The following is a 16,960-nucleotide window of genomic DNA, read 5'->3' as shown; positions in this document are numbered from 1 at the left end:
TTCCGAGCGTGCAGCTGCTGTAGCAGAGATGCTAACGTGCACTCAGCTACGAGATTTCCATTATCTTCCCACTACTTTGTTGTATTCATGGACCTGTTTGAGAAAAATTTATGCACGTCGCTTTTACACTGCCAAGACAGTTTGTGATGGTGCGGGGGGGTGGTAATTTATTTGTACCTTGCACTTTCTTTCATGCTGTTGCAAGAACTTCTTTCAGCATTTGATCAGAAAATTAAATTTGGGTTTAAAGAGATAGTCAGGGTTGCTAGGACAACATATTAACCTCCCTTCTTTATTTTCTCAGCGCTGTATCCAAGGTTGGTGTAACTCGTCGTGCTGTATTCGGTCTGTGGTGGTGTTCTCAGGGTGCGGGAGGGAAGGTGTTTCGAAAGCAATGTGCCAAACATGCTTTTCCTCAACAAATAGTCAGATGAAAGGGTAACGTCCCGCCGGGCGTTCCCGGCCTTGCCTCGCCGGCCGGCGGGACTAGGAAAGGAAGGAGCCAACAGCCCTCTTCTGGGAATTTCGTGAGAGTATCTGTGTGCAGTCGCGGGGACCGAGAGAGGGATGTGGGAGGTTGCAGACAGCGTTTGCACGAGTGATTAATGGCTGGGAGACTCCGGGTGTAGCTGAACGATTTGGACACTTTAAGGAGCCTGGGGTTTCGATAACATGTAAACAGTGGTTTTTTGTGCATATAGATTCTTCCACATCTAAGGCAAAAAGTCAGAATTTCAATGATTCCTAGAGAATCGTCATGAATAAAAGAGGAGAAAAATAGCTGAAAATATGTAGAATACATTTTTCCTGGCTTTTCCCCAAACCTTCGGCGTGCAGCTCCCCTGTCAAAATTGACAGCCGCATTACATTTATGCAGCTTTCAGGCTCAGATCTTTAAAGTTGTTTAAACATCCATATGGCTTTTGTCCAAAACTTATCGATTGCTGTCTTGGTTACTTCATCCAGATTCGTTCCGATAAGGACAAAGAGATCCATATCAGATACAGCATCACTGGCGTGGGAGCCGACCAGCCGCCGATGGAAGTCTTCAGCATTGACCCCGTGTCTGGCAGGATGTATGTGACGCGCCCGATGGACAGAGAGGAAAGAGCTTCCTACCACGTAAGCCTTGAGTTTTGTCTGTGTTCACAAGCTCAAAGCAGAACTGGACCAGAATCGCTGGGTTCAGGAAGGGACGTGCAGCTTTGAGAAGACCGGGCGTTTTTGTTCGAAACCAGAGCCCATGTCCCGGTTCGGACTGGCCCCTGTCTCCCGGGGACGCGAGGAGCTGACTGCACGGAGGTGCTCGGGCTCAACTCGGAGCGCGAGTGTCAGTCTGACTCTGTCAGAGGAATTGTGGGGGGGGGGGGGAGAGGTTGGCTTTGTTTCCGCTCCCCTTTAGCGTAACCCGCCCTTGCTAAATCAGCCCAACCACTGCAAACATCATTAAACGGATGTCCTTTCTGGACACAAAGTCAGAGCCATTTGTTTAAAGTGGTGCAACTTCACACTGCTTATTAAATGCCTGCAAATTTGTGTGTGGACCGAACCCCCCAAAACCACGAGAAGCCAATCGCTACATTAGCGTGTCTTGGGAAATTACTAATTTAAGAATCATTACTGCAGCTAAACATGCAATAATTGGCATAGTCATTTTTCATTTTAAATCACTAGGAGATGTTCAGGCAGTATGATGAGGGTGTGTCAGATAGGTTTTTAAATATGCAGATAGGCTAATATTAAATATGAGGAAATTAACTGAGATTAATTACACTCAAAAGCGGTGCCTCACGCTATCCTAGTTCATAAAATGCTCTACCTGCAGAATACTTGGAGCGTAATTGGCCATTATGTTTTGATATAAATCCTGGCCCCTGTATTGCACAGCGTAATTGCACAGCAGCTACAGTCCCACAAATTGCTAAAAAAATGTGTTGCACCTCGCGTGATGGCCCTGCGAAATTTCAGACGCTTCCTGCATCTACGCTTTAGTTCTCTCCTGGAGTGGTTGTGAAAGGTTGTTTCATGGATTGCTTTGTATCAGCATTAGCCACATCTATCGGCATCGTAATAGCCGTTCCCGGGGATGCGGTAATGTCAGTACGGGTCACTTCCACTGACACCGTATTCCGAACTGCGCCGTCGGAGATGCACATTCTGTCAGCTTTATCAGGTATCCAGTTAACCATGTTGACACAGCTTCTGGACAGGGGTGGAAGGATAAAGAAAATAGATTACCTCTTTAGTTGGGTGGAAAAAGAGATTTCCCCTGGGTAAAAGAAGATCTGAAGGAAAATTATTTTATCCTCTGAGAACAAGAACAACTATTTTGTTTGTTGTGCCTAGGAAAATATGAAGAGAGGTGGTTTTGAAAGAGGAATATTTGAGATACAGTGTGTGTCATCTCAGCATTGCTGATATTGTTTCAGCAGTGCCAGGTTATTGTAAGAGTGTAGTCAATAATGCAATACACAAGTTAACACTTCTGATGGAGACACTGTGATGTCTACTTTCAGACGCTCTTGCTCAAAAACATAAGATGGAAAAGGTTTTGTCCTCTATCATAATAAATCCTGTGCCCCCTAATAATGAACTTAACCTACCGGTTACAGTGAATTCAGTACACTGAATTCTCGCTGTGGCAAAGGTGACTGGGGAAGTCTGCCTCGTACACACCACAGCATTTCCAGCCTTTTCTGCTCCTTACGGAAACCTTGAACTAGTGACATCCACATGTCAATGAGCATATTCACACTCTGAAGGTTACAGGAAGATGTAGTTTATGGAGAGTGAATAACTGGTAAGTATGTTATGAGACCTTATAGACAGAATAGTGAGTGCTGGAAAGCCTTTGTTAGCAGAACAGTAGAAGGTGATGGAGAACATTTTAAGTCATGGCTGTAAACAACCTTTAGATCCTTCTGCCTCAATAGCAATGGACTGATGATTTATTGAACCATCAATTGTTCATTTAAAAACCCTTTCCAAAGCATTTATAAATACACCGTGTACAAAGCAATGACCACAACATAGTGTAGAAACTTAGAGTAGGAATGGGCCACCCTAGAAACTGGAAAAAAATGAGGCCAGCTTCCAGAAAGAAGATGCAGTCCAAAGTCTCGGCTGGTGCAAATTTCAGAGGAGTGGATGAATTTATGCCACTTCACATAGCCGAGTCTCTAATTGAAAAGAAGGGCAGACGTGGAGCCGGGCTTACACCGAGCGCTGGAAGAGCCGTGAGTGAGGTGTAGGCTTGGATCTGCGCTGCGCAGCTTGGCCATCTTCAAATTGGTTTGACATCTGCTGTAGAGTTTTCTTTAGCTCAGATGAGTAGCTTGACTCTTTGGCTGGGGCGAAGGACGGCGGCGGAGCTGCAGGGCACCAGCCCTGCTCGCGGGGCTTTTCTGCCCGGTGGGACGTGGGCTTCTTCCCCGCTCTGGGCTCGCTGCTGCGGCTGAAGAGGGGTGCATTTGTACAGCTGCAGGTTTTCTGCAGTCCTCAACTGAATGAAGTCTTTTCAGCATCTCTGTCACTGTCGAGTGTTGTCCTCGCTGCTTTCATTCCCAGGTAATCTAAAAACTAATTATAAAAAAAAAAGTAATAATTTGCAAGTGTTTGTGAGGCTGCGTATGAAGAGTTCTGTTTCATTAACTCCCACATTTTCAACACATATTTTCTTATGCATAATTATCCGTATTGCTTCCGGACTACCATTTTTAACATACTAGTGTTTTAACTCTCCCTGCATTTAGCAAGCCATTTGTCTGATGGAACCTACCTTTTTCCCTAAGGTGAGACAGGTTTTTTCTAATTAGATCAGGAGTTCTGCAGCAGAACTTCCCCTGTTTTCAAGATCATTCTTGAACTTTTAGGGGGGATCATTCCGAGCTTGATGAGTGCAGAGACGGACGTGCCTCTGGGACTGACGGTGTCTGCCCGGGCGCAGCGTGTGCCGGCACGCCTGCGTTCAGCTCCCGGCACGACTGGCAGTGGTGGGGATCGCAACTTCAGCTGATTTTGGCCTCATCTGTTTTCTCGTCTGCGCTACAAACCAGAGCGGGAACTCTCCAGGGACCTCGCAGCCATCCCAGACGCAGAGTCAGCTGCAAACATGAGCAGAGAAAAATGAGAAGGGCTTTGCAGCCACTGAGCCGACCCGGCGTTGTGGCGCAGTGCTGTGGGATGCTGTGGGAGCCGCTCCGGCGTCCGTAGTGCCCGTGTGCGGGGCCGCAGCGTTGGGCAGCACCGCGTCCCCCCTCCTTGCTGCCCGCTCGCCGCGGCAGGTCTGAGCTGTTGCCTCTCCCCTTGTCGTCAGCCCTTAATGTTTATTACATGCCAAATAAGTTTCAGCAGGTAGTAATATTTAATATGCATGAGTTCTCTTGGCCTTATTTAACTGCGTTCCCAAAGTCCCGCTTGTGCTGCTGACACAATTAGGGACTCTGAATGTCTTTTCTGATCCAGACGCCGGTTTCGCATCAAGCTGCGGTTGGGCCTGGCAATTACAAGGGGTAGCAAATTGGCAGGTTAGTTTTCCAAGACCTTTTTCAAGCTCAGTTTTCAAAAGACATCAACATAAGCGTGTCAGTAAGTAGTCATTGCTTATGATGCTCAAGTAATGTGCATTATGGGGACACTTGGAAGCAAGTCCTAACCCAGTCCCAGACGCGTGTGTTCCTTCAGCATCAGGCGGAGGAAATACTGTCTCAGAACCGACTGGAGCAGAGCAGGTGGGTGATAGTCTGAGGAGGAGTTCTTTGAAGTGCAAGGAGACAAAAAAGTTTACTGGAAATTAAGGGATACAAGAGCTAATTCCAGTATTCTGAACCAAGTCCTCATGAGTAATGCCAGCTATTTGTGTCACAATACTCTAATTTGAACTTTTAATCACAATTAAGAGCACACAAATTAGGCATGACATTGTATGCTTATTGCTTAAAGGCTCTGTCACTGATTGATAATGTATATTTGTATTAGTGGTATTAGTGCGTAAGTAATATTCATATTTAACACAATTCACTGTGTTGACTTTGACTAACTACCTTCAGATACCACCAGCCTCCAGTGTAATCAATAATCGTGATACTGAATCATTTGTATGCCAACAGCTACATTCACACTAGAAGCTGTCAGTAGAAAAACCTCAGAGACCTGTGGTAGCTGCTACTGAATATGATAGCAGTGATTGTCATACTTTTAAGCAATATTTGTTAAAGAATATCGAGCCAGCTCCTTGGCTGCCGTACAGCAGAGCGATACACCAGTGTATGGGGATTACCCAGTTACCTGTATTAATTTTTCACAATCCTCTGCAAGATATTTAATCTAATATTATTTATTCCTTCTCTTCTCCTGTCATGTTCTCCCTCTTGGGGACAATGTAAATATTTCAAACCAACTTTGTAAATGTTTCTTAACTCTGTCTCCAGCTAGCCACCAGTTCCATCTGAATACTCGTGCATGACCTGTGTCTGGCGAGTGTCCCGTGGCCCAGGTTGTGCTCACCAGCCTTTTCCCTGGTGGTTTTTCCAGCTCTAAATGATGTGTGTGTCTCACGGAGCACAGCCATCACCTTTTGTGCCTTGCCCAGTGCCGCAAAGCGCTGGCATGCGTCTGCTCTTCACCCCGTCCATCACTCTGCCACCAAAACACGCGCTTGGTCGCGGGTGGGAGCAGATGGCAGCCGGAGCTGCGCAGCACCGCGTTAGACTCAGACTGTGCCTCAAACAAACGAGCCCTGTCGGCATCTGAAGAACGACTCCAGAGCAAAGCGTGTTGTCCAGCTCGGGGATGACTCGTTAATACAAAGGGTTGGGCAGGAGAAAAAGGGAGAAGATGAAGGAAGGAAGGGAATTGCAGGATCGGATCAGCCTGGGAGATACAACTAGTTTCCCAGTGGACAGATTGCCCCACTGGAGTCCCTCCTTCCTTTGCTCTCTCCGCTGGGAATGGTCTCTAATGAGGAATGGTCTCTAACGAGGAAGAGCTCCCATTGAGCTGAGCTGAGATTCAACCCTCTGGCTCAAGCCTCTCTTCTCCTTCTGCCGCGGTTGGCACCGGCCCCGGGGGAGCAGCGCGTTGTGGAAGGATACGGAGGCGTTAGCACATGAGAATGGTTGAAAGAATACAAATAGAGAAAATTCATGCAGGCAGGCACAAGAGGGAAAAAAGAAGAAAATTTTATTGAACTCGGGCAAAAAAGGATCAGGAGAGAGAAGAGGGGTGTGCAGAAGGGGCAGCAGTAACAACTGTGTCAGCGAGCAGAAGAGCAGCTATGGCCACCCAGGTACCAGCACGACCAGGACAGAAAGGCGCAGGGTTTGCTGCGCGGGGCCTGGGGAGCTGGTGCCATCCTGCTGGCTGCCCAAAAGCCATTAGTCACCGGTGCCCGTGTCCCCAGGCAGTGTCCTCCCTCCCATAGCTTGGGGACAAGTGTCACCTCTGTCCTGAGCACAACACCCGTAGGCTGGTGACACTAGTGCACATCGCCGCAGGTTTGATGAGATTCATAGGCTCATAGAATCATAGAATGGTTTGGGTTGGAAGGGACCTTCAAGATCATCTCGTTCCACCCCCCTGCCCTGGGCAGGGATACCTCCCCCCAGCCCAGGTTGCCCACGGCCACATCCAGCCTGGCCTTGAACACCTCCAGGGATGGGGCAACCTGCGCCAGGGGCTCACCGCCCACACAGGGAAACATTTCTTCCTCAGATCTCATCTCAATCTCCCCTCTTCCAGTCTGAAGCCATTCCCCCTCATCCTATCACTCCATGCCCTTGTCAAAAGTCCCTCCCCAGCTCTCCTGGAGCCCCTTTAGGCACTGGAGGGCCGCAATAAATTGTCCTCAAAGCCTTCTCTTCTCCAGGCTGAACACCCCCAACTCTCAGGCTGTCCTCCCAGCAGAGGGGCTCCAGCACTTGGAGCATCTTCGTGGCCCTGCAGAACCTGCACTCTTGATTATTGAATCTTTTTTTCCTTGAGTGCAGGCGGTGAGGCGTCTGTGGGTACATGTGCTTGGTGAGTGCAACAAGCAGATAGATGTGCATTGCTGAGAAATCCCTTACTCCTGGAGATTTCAGACAAAAGCTATCAAATGTAATTAAAAATTTGCAGGGGGAGAGTCAGATCTGAGGGGGAAGATACCAGCTTCTCTCTCTGCTTTATCTGTGAATGGAACCGTTTCCGCTGCTGGAAATGCAGCGAGAGCCCAGTGCTGCCTCAGTTTGAAGATAATAACTTTAATTTTAGCTCCGAATTACTTTTTTTTTTTTCCAAAGGCAGTCTGACCTCTGCCTGGTAAAGTTACTGAATTGCTACATCTGACGTGATGAAGGATAGCTCAACGGGTGGAAGTCAAAGCGGTTTGTACGCAGGCAAGAAATGCAGATATTAGGAGCGTTACGAGTCATGAAATACAAATGGTACACCCTGTGTGGGAAACGAAGCCGGGCTTCTTCAGTCTTGAATGAAAACGTGCTGCTTAACTCCCTTTTTTAAAAAAAAGTGTTTTTCTCCTAGCTCATTTCACATGGCCATTTGTTGTCTTGGCTTGATGATGCGTTAATCCAGCCCGCTCCCATAGCGTGCGGTTCCTTTGGTTAAGCGCGGGGCACCTGAGCACCGTACGCGAAGAAGAAAGTTGCATCAATCACTGCGTGGCGAGGGCAAGGACAGAAACCAGCGTTAATGCAATTAGCACATTTATTTGTCGTGCCCCAGAGGAGCTGGAGACCTCCTTGGCAGAGGAGCTGCCACCCCCGGCAGCAGAGCCCTCCATCCCTCTGCAGGTACAGCTGGCGTGTCCCCTGTCCCCAGCCCCGCTCTCCCCGCCAGCCCTCGCGCCACGCTGACGTCCTCGGGTGCCTTCGTTCCTCCCCCGCCAGCCCCGCACGGTGTCACGCAGCCGTGGCGGTGGTGCGGAGGGTCAGCGGTGGTCACAGGCGCTGACACGAAGAGGGGACGACAGGCGGAACCCGCAGCGCTCGTGCCCGGGCGATGCCTCTCCGCGCCGGGCAGCCCCTTCCGCGCTTCTCTGGGTTTTCCTCTGGAACCGCCATTCGGCGCACACACGTTCAGAGTACCCATCTGTTCCCTTTAATGAGAAAGCTATCCATTTTTTTCACCTGATTACTGATTGTTCCAGACTATTGTTGATTGCTTTGTTTTATTAATTACTCATTTTTGACATGCTGTATCTGTCCCTTTTGTTCAGAAAACAGATGCTCTTGTTTTCGAGCATTATTACTGATGGTTATTGCTAATAAGATAAAGCCGCAGTTCCAGTTTAACTGAGGACTTAACACCGTGGCTCTGGTTATTGTAATGCTTAATCGCTGGGTATTTTAGTCAAGCCTGAGAAAAATATTTCATTCTTAATGGCACAGGGGCTCCCGTCGCTTGAAGGAAAGGGACGTTTTTACGTCTTTTGGTGCATAGAGCAATGGCGTCAGTAGCTGTTGCTGTTCCTAGAGACCGTGATTAAACAAAGAATAAACAATACTAATGTTGTTCTGAAGTCTCTTCTCTTATTAATCCCTCTTATTGTGGGTAAGAAAGGCTGCAGGTTCCCATAAGAAACCTCTCAAGTCAAACTCATTTCCTCACTGTGTTTAGAACTAAGCAAAATTTGCTTTTGAGATTGTTAGGCAAGGTTCACCGCGTCTTAAAAATTAAAATATAGTGGTCTATTAGCAGTGAGGGGGACAGCATCAGTACAGAGGGGTTAAAGTGTTGCCACTGACAGCTGCTATTTTAAAATATTATTTCAATATTATGTTAAGCCTTGAAAAGCTGTCTGTGTGTGGAGTCTAGATGGAAACCACGCCACTGCTTTCTGCTGGAATTACATACCTGCTCGGTTCAATTCTGAGAAAGTATTTATGAGGTAAAGTCAATTCTTACAAAACGCGGTGTCTCATTCTGCAACAAATCCGATTGCTGATATTATGCTTTCATTGTGCTTATTCCCAGCTCCGGGCTCACGCGGTGGATATGAATGGAAACAAGGTGGAGAATCCCATTGACCTTTACATCTATGTGATTGATATGAATGACAACAGGCCGGAGTTTATAAACCAAGTCTATAATGGATCTGTTGATGAAGGCTCTAAACCAGGTACAGTTGAAAAAAAGTCCTCTGGTTATCACTAGCTTTCCAACATTAATCTGGCGTGGTGGCTTTGCCTCCTCTTCACATAGAGGGAACGTAGCAGAGGTTTTGCTGTTGCGGCTTCTTTGTTGGAGACTGATGGAGGTGAGAACAATGCAGCTGCCGTCTCCTTCTCTGGGTGCAGAGAAGGCACCGGCATGGGTTAGAGGGAACCCGGACCCTGCTGGTCCCTTCCTAGAGGTGGATTTGCAAAAGCCGCAGTTCTGTAGAGTAATTCTCTGTATTGCCGTTCTCACACGCTCGTCACACGTGCCCAGGGCGTTACTCCAACTGCGGAGTGTGGAGAGCCAGCCCGGCAGCGGCCTTTCACTGACCCTGAGGTACTCACTGTCTGCCGCCTCGGTATCTAACCCAGTCATTTACAAACTCCCTATCTGCCCCCCCGTCGGACTCCAGTAAAGTCTGTCTCAAAATGGGAAGAAAATACTTCCTTACTCAGGGCCTGACACAAACCTACTTCAGCGGGAGTATTCCCACTGAAATTGCTGGCCCATCCTCCGTCCCCAGGGACTTTTCTTACAGAGGGTGAAATGGGGAAAAACTCAAAGTAGAATTTCAGGAAATTAATGGGTGAAAAATGAGCGAGGGTGTAAGCTGTATGCAGAATATACAAGTGATGGTTTTTATGTGAACTTGTTTGTATGCTTGGAAAAATATAGTTAGGGTCTTTAGTGTTTTCTTTTCAACTATATCGTTGATTTATTATTTAAGAGTGGCATAACCATGCAGTTTCCAGTACTATAGTATGGTTGCTTTAGCTTGTTGCTGAACTCAACTAACAGGAGTGTATTCATTTTTTAAGCAGAAATTATGTTGCGAAATCTGTCACCAGAACTTTTATAAGTCTCCTGAAATCTAAGTGAGGGGGTTGGAACTAGATGATCTTGGAGGTCCCTTCCGACCTGAACCGTTCTATGATTGTATGAGATACTCCCAACAGGAATTTTATCCTCAGTTGTTTGCCAGCCGAGGGGTTAAAAACCGTGTGACTTTGTTGTGTGTCAGCGAACATTTATCATGGCTTCTCCGCTGCCTGAGGTGTCACAGGAAAGTCTCCGGTGGCCACTATTTTTAACGAGGTGATTCGCAGTCGTGATTGATTGTCTTTCAGCACTGTGAGGAATGGGCTGCTATGGTGACATGTAGTTGGGGACAGAATGTGACATTATTTTTGAGGAGATAATGGGTACAGCTCCCTTCCTGATACGCTTTGGGTGGTGATGTACCGGCTTCACAGTGCTGATCCCGGTCCTGCTCAGCAGAGGGGACACGAGAAGTCCCTGAGCTGGTGGCTCTAATGACATCTTCCCAGAGGATTTTCCAGCTTTTGTTTGAAGGCCGCTTTGGGGCATATCAAAGTTTGAAGATTGGTACAACTTTTCCATAGCAAATCAAGTATCTTACATCTTATTCTAGGACAGATCAATATTCAAAGTGTTCCCAAACGTTTTAACTAGCTCTGCTCATTTGTGTGAAAGAAGCAGTAAATTGCATCCTTTTCTTGTCTGAAATCCAGATAAGCCTTTGAGCTATTAAATCAGAATAGGATAACTTCACCTACAAAATATTTGTGCCTCTGCTTCTACCAGTGATTTCTGGTATTCTGTATCCCGGGCTGGAGCACTTGCCTTTAAGGCAGGTAGGTAGAAAGCAATCTGTTTTTATTCAAAAGCAATTACATTTGTCTTTGATGTTTTGGGGTATTTTTTCCCCGTCTTCACTGTTTAATCGGTATTCCTTTAAAGGTTTGTATTAGTATTGAATTTCTGTTCTTTGCTTTTGTAGAACCTCCTGGGAATATAGCTATCCGAGGCCCTCATTCCACGTACTTGGCAATAAACATGATGTTGTGTCTTTGAGAAAGTGGTAGAGAGGTCGTAGAGGTACTGTGGATGTCTCCGTGCTCCTCCTGCGCCTCCAAGTTCGGTATCCCTGCTTCGTGTAGAGACAAGTCTAGACGATGCATTTAGCTAAGCGTAGATCTTGCAGAGATTTGGCAACTCAGTTCAAGATGCTTCAGACTACTATAATAACTAAGGAGGTACCCCACCAGCCCTTGCAAGAGAAAAAATATGCGGCCAGAATTCAGGATTATTTGTGGCAATGGGTGACAAATGAAAAACATTGCCTATTCTTAGAGGTAACAGAAAAATGTGTTCAGTATTGATTCAACAGTAAGTTATATATGTATATGCATCAATAAATATATATATGCATATGTATGTATATCCATATATAAAGTACAGATTTGCTTCAAGCAAACTAAAAAATCTTATTATATGTTACAGAAGTTCAGCGTTCATTTTCCACTGTTCACTGCTCTTGAACTATGCCTGAGGACTGAAAATGCTTCCCTGGATATCCTGTACAATTGTTATTTCTCTCATCTTCCATATGCCCATTTATAATGGCTGCGATTAAAAATGCAGTATTGCTCGATTACCGCAGAATCTGCAACGTTCATAATAATTTTGCACACCTTTTATGAGAAAAGTGGCTGGAGTATTAGAGTATCCCAAATAAACCCTGACTCTGAGGGCAGCCAGTGTGAGCAGCCAGTGACTGTTTGAAGGCAGTAGGAATTTTGCCCAGTCTTGAAAAAAAAAAGGGACATACGGAGCTCAAGCTCTACCCGTGGAAATTTTGCAGAGCAAGACCATCAAAAATATGCTGTTGAGCACAGACTGAGCAGGACGCAGTGACCTTGAGCCGCAGGGAAGGCCCCTGTAGGGCTTCAGCGGGATGGGTAGGGCAGGAGAGGGACGGGCACTGCGGTGCGGTCCCGGCGCAGTCTGGGCTGCGCGGGCGCTGCAGGGCTGTGCAACGGAGGGTGCTGTGCCCCCAAGTTGGCTGGGTGGGGCTTTGAGCATCCCGGTGCAGTGGAAGCAACCAGCGACCACTGGTGAACGCTGTCATGAAGCTGTCATGTAAGCACACGGGTCCAGGTAGGCATTCGGCTCCTTGAATTTTGATACAGCTGTTTGTTAACAGCCTTACTTTTATTAGCTGTGCTGGTGGAGAATCGTGGATTGTTTGATTGGGGACAAGAGTATTTTAAATCTGATTTGAACATTTTTTCAGGAGCTTGTCCATCGTTTCCATCTTTACCAGGTGACTAGCTTTATATGAGCTGCATGGCAAAGATGTAGAGATAAGCAGAAGAAACTGTAATTTAGCCAGCTCTTGGTAAAAATAAATTTGGAGCAAATTATTTCATCCTGTAAGGACAGGTAACGCACGTGACACACGTCAGCCGTCTGCCGCTCTCTGTTGGCTGCTCCAGACGTGGCTGGCAGAGTGAGCAGCGATGCTGAGTTAAACCCGTCTGCCCCTCCCCATGAGAAGCCCCTGTTTGCAGTTGCGCACAGACTTCATAGACCGTGGCAGGGGGGTGGAACTGGAGGACCGTTAAGGTCCCTTCCAACCCAAACTGTTCTCTGATGGTGTGAGGTGCAGCGGGGTCCCCTCGTGGCAGCCGGGATGTGCTGAGCTGGGTGAGAGCGGGGCCACATCTCTGACCATCGGATGGCTGCAAATAGTGGCGGCCACGGCAAGGATGGAGCGTGGCCAAGTAAGGTGCGACCGACTGACTCGACAGTGACTAAGCCAAAAGGAGGTAGGGTGACCCAAGAAAACAGGAATGCGGGAAGAACGTATACTCCAACCCGCGGCACGGTGAGATACAGCTGGGCACTTAGCCTCCCGCAGAAGAAGTTTGTTTTAGCCTAAAATACAAATATCCTTCGAAAGGGGATTGTCCGAGAGCTGGAAGCATTGGCAGCAATGTGCAGACTCATTAGAGGCAGTCTGACGGGGTTTGGGTGATGGGGCTTCCCAGGCTGCGGAGCGCTCGGCGGCCTGGGTTTGCAGGAGCGTGCGCCCCGCGGTGTGCAGGTCACCTTGACGCAACCCTTGACGGGAATAGAAAAGAAATCATCAGGTATTATTAATTATAATAGGTTGTTGTTGCTGGTTAGGATTAAAATAACTTAATTGAAATAGTGTCTTACACAGTAGCACAGTGTTCTTGAAATCAGGAGCTCATTCTTGTGGAGTAAAGATCTCCGTAGTGCAAACGCGCGTGGCGCAGCCTGGCCCCTGTGCATCCTCATGTGTGCTGGATCTTGAACCGAACTGCATTTCTTTTTCCTTGTCCGAGACTTTCTGGAATACATTTTAATGCATTTTTAGTTGATCTAGCCTAAGGTCATGCAGCTGGACAATGTGCATGTGTAAATGCAGGCCCTTCCAAAAATGCAGAACAGGAGTAGCTGTGCAGGATTTTCTTTTCCGCGAGTTGTTTTGATTTAACGCGCCACTGTTTGAAAGTGTATCTTAAAAGACCGTGTTTTACTCATATTGAATAATGTTCTGCCTCTTTGAACTTTGCCTCTATGTGAAGAACACAGCCAAGTTTTAAAAATGCAGCCGCAAGCTGGAGCTGAAATTCCCCTGGTCCCTCCGGCTGCCTTAATCAGCAAAGTTCTCCCGGCGCTGCAGAAGTTGCCTTTCAAGCGCTGATAAAGCGGGACGGGTTGCACAGCTTTGCTGCCCACCGTCGCCCGCGGCTCTGTGCCTGACGGCCAACGGGGCCGGGGCTCGGCGGGGGGTTCCCCTCTGTGCAACCCCAATTACTGCCTGCCATGAGCCTGCACCGCTGGGCTCGCGGCGTCCCGGGGGTGTCCCTGGGGAGGGCCGTTTCAAAAGAAGTTCTACAGTTTCCGAAAAAAAAATTGCTCGATGAGATAGAATGAAAATGCTAAAATGTAGAAATAAAAAGGGGAATTTAATCACAAACAAAAATGTGACGGAGAAGGATTATTTTCGTCACTGCAGAAGCTTAGTTTTGCTATCACCACCACAAAACGTACCTTACGAAAGGATGTGGATGTCTTACTTAACTGAAGCGTTCTGTTCTGAAAAGGTCAATGCGAAATGCTCCGCAGTGACTCGAGCGCTTTGCTCTGGCTTGTATCTATTTTGTTTTAACAGAAAGATTGTCAAAAATTAACACATCTCTCCAAAACAATTTGTTCCTGTCAGACTGGCCTTTTCCGTTCCCGTTCATCCCTTCCGCTTCACTAACTCTCTGGATACATCTTGGTCCCTTCCAAGTCAATAGCAAAACTCCGAGAGGCTCCTTTGAAACAGGAGTTTCATCCAGCTCCTGCTTTCTCACGGTGTTGGGTCGCAGAGTTTACTCCTGTCACCCTCCCTGGGAGTGGTGGGAACGAGTGCTACGTATGGACAGTCCTCCAAAACGCAGGAATATTGGTATTTCTTACATGAGAAATGCTGTAATTTAGAATTTCTCTGTCTCCTCCCAATTTCATGGAACTCTGATACAATAATTGTTGATAGTGTGTCACGTGAAAAATGAAATAGCTGGGAGCCAAATCTATATGTGGCAAATTGAGTTAAAGAAATCTCATAAAAATAAGCAGTATATAAAAAAACCCAAGGATTTTAAAAGCCGATTATTCCCAGTTTGTTTATTTTATTTCTATGCCAGCAGAGATTCCCTCAGAGATTAACACCATGGACTAACACACAGATGGGGCCAGAAACTTGAAAGTCATCTGAATATTAAGAATTTAAATCTTTAGCCTCAGTGATTTGAACAGAAAGCCAATTATGAGGCTGAATTAGTTTTCAAATTAAACTGCAATTTAAGGCTTGTGAAATTAATCTTTTAAGGCATACAGTTGCATTTGTGTATATGTATATATATTCATGTGGAGAATTTGGATTCTGCATTTCTGGCTCCTTCCTCTTCTCCGTCCTGGCGGTACGATTCATAAAGAGGTGCCTGGTGTCCTGCGGGTGCTCCTCCCGCGGAGGCGCGGGGCAGGAGGCGCTGGTGCCAGGGGAGGGAGCAAAAGCAGCGACGCCTGAGAGCTGAAGAGAAGATGCTTCATTTTAAAAAATTAATAGAACACCGAGTGAAAACCCCTTTCTTCCATTACGAACCATCCCAAAACACCGTAGCACTGCTCATAATGAAAATGTTTGATATTCTTTTACCGACATGGTGGTAGATGGATTTTCATACTCTTCATTTAGGAAGGTCCCAGTTCAGGAGGGCGCCGGAGCAGGTCCCCGGGCTGACGGCTGCTGGTGGGACGTGGTGCGGGACGGCCAGGCTGGACACAGGCGCCCGCTCCTGCTGGTAGCACTGGGAGCTCGAAATAACGCAAACGCGGGTGTTTCAGAGGGATCGTGTGGAGGTGCAATCTTCAAGAGCCAGAGTAGGTCTGAAGAGATTCTCCCCGTTGTGCCGGAGCTCTTCACAGGTTGGGTGCGTTGCTGCGGGGTTCACCACCACCTGACCGTACGCACCCGCGCAGGGCCGTCTGCTGCAGCTTGGGGATGCGCTGCTCTTACTCGCGCACTTCATATGCTATTAAAAATGGCTTTGTCCAACCCAACTCTATTCTCTCACACGTTACACACGGGCTTAGGATGCACAATATTCTTTTTTAAGTTCTTTTGCTCAGCCGAGCACAATTTTAAGGTAAGAAATTGTGTTTCTGCAGACACATGTGGTAGCGCTTTCCATTTTGTTTCGAGGTGAGTGGTTATGAAATCTGTGCTCTTAATTTCCTTTTCAGAAGCATCCAGTCCCAAGAGCAAGGAAGTGAATTATAGGACTGTAGGTGAGAAAAAAATGCAAATCCCCAGACTGATGATTTTTTCCTCCAGAAAAAACGGCCAAGTTGATATAACAAAAAAAAAGGGAAATCGGGTTCTGAGACCACTCCAAAGTGAGTTACAACACTGCAACAGTCCACTCTCTGCCTCCTTTTAACCAGCAGTTACAAATAAGATAGTATTATAGTATTTATATTATATTACGTTATCTTATATTACTTTCTATGATATTACATTATATTATATTGTCAAAATTCAAGGATTGGACTCAAGCCTTGTGGAAGGTGTGTTAAGTCTGGGGTTTTGTGCAGCCGGGTCTGCATGATTTCACTGGTTGCGTACGCCCTCAGTGAAGCGGGAAACCCGGCCCTACTTCTAGGCACAGCTGGGTGGTGGTGTTCAGGATATCTTGTCCGCAGTCACTCTTTCTCCATTGTTTTGAATTTGCCTCTGGGACTGGAGAGGATTCATCTGCAGGAGCTCAGCCGAGCTGAGGCTCAGGGATTTATGCACTCAAAACTATTTGCTCAGAGGCTGAATGCGCTTTTGCCCATCGTGAAGTTTTACTTGTGTTATTTCTCTGCGGTACGCGGGGTCTCCGTAGGCTGCCGGCTGCCGTACTGGAGTTATCTTCAGATCTGGCCGTGCCCGTGTGTATGCTGCATTTGGCACATTTTCTCTGCTGAGGTATTTATTTATTTTTCACAATAAGAAGGTACTATTTCAGTTCCGGGTGACAGCAGCCTCTTCCACTTGCTCAGTCGTCTCTCCAGACCCACTTGCTCTCTTTATTCTCATTAGGGTGGCTCCTGCGTTGTTTGAGGCTGAGAATCTGGTGTCTCTGCTAATTAGGAAGTGACATCCTTCATGAATTAGGTTAGCTGCTTGAAAGGTCAAAATTTGCCAATGATTACAAAAATAATAGCGGAAGAGAATGACAGTAGCTATCAGTTATGACTGAAGGAATATCATTCAGAAGGGAAGGGCTGTTTTTATTTAGTTTTCTATTTAGAGCATGTGGGATGCAGTTTAATTTAAGTACATTTGCAATTTATTACATCTGCAGTAGAGTTTCAGGCACTTCTGTCATCTCGCTGTCTTGCACACGTTCCCCTTTACCTGTATAACTCCACTCAGCAC

The 16,960-nt window shown here is 46.9% G+C and overlaps 1 protein-coding gene across 1 annotated transcript in view; it reads left to right on the top strand.

The window, feature by feature from the left end:
• CDH4 (cadherin 4, type 1, R-cadherin (retinal)) overlaps positions 1-16,960 on the top strand; it is a gene marked incomplete at its 3' end in the record, with an annotated part of 450,714 nt that overhangs the window by 347,520 nt on the left and 86,234 nt on the right. Inside the window, exons 5-6 of the mRNA XM_009893590.1 lie at positions 967-1,122; positions 8,971-9,115. Of these exons, the coding sequence (XP_009891892.1) occupies positions 967-1,122; positions 8,971-9,115 (301 nt within the window). The remainder of the gene's footprint in view (positions 1-966; positions 1,123-8,970; positions 9,116-16,960) is intronic.

The sequence above is a fragment of the Charadrius vociferus genome, unplaced genomic scaffold (assembly GCF_000708025.1).
Source record: "Charadrius vociferus isolate BGI_N301 unplaced genomic scaffold, ASM70802v2 scaffold259, whole genome shotgun sequence".
Classification (NCBI taxonomy): Eukaryota; Metazoa; Chordata; class Aves; order Charadriiformes; family Charadriidae; genus Charadrius; species Charadrius vociferus.
The sequence above is the reverse complement of the archived record's forward strand: the minus strand, read 5'-3'. Positions and strand labels throughout refer to the sequence as shown.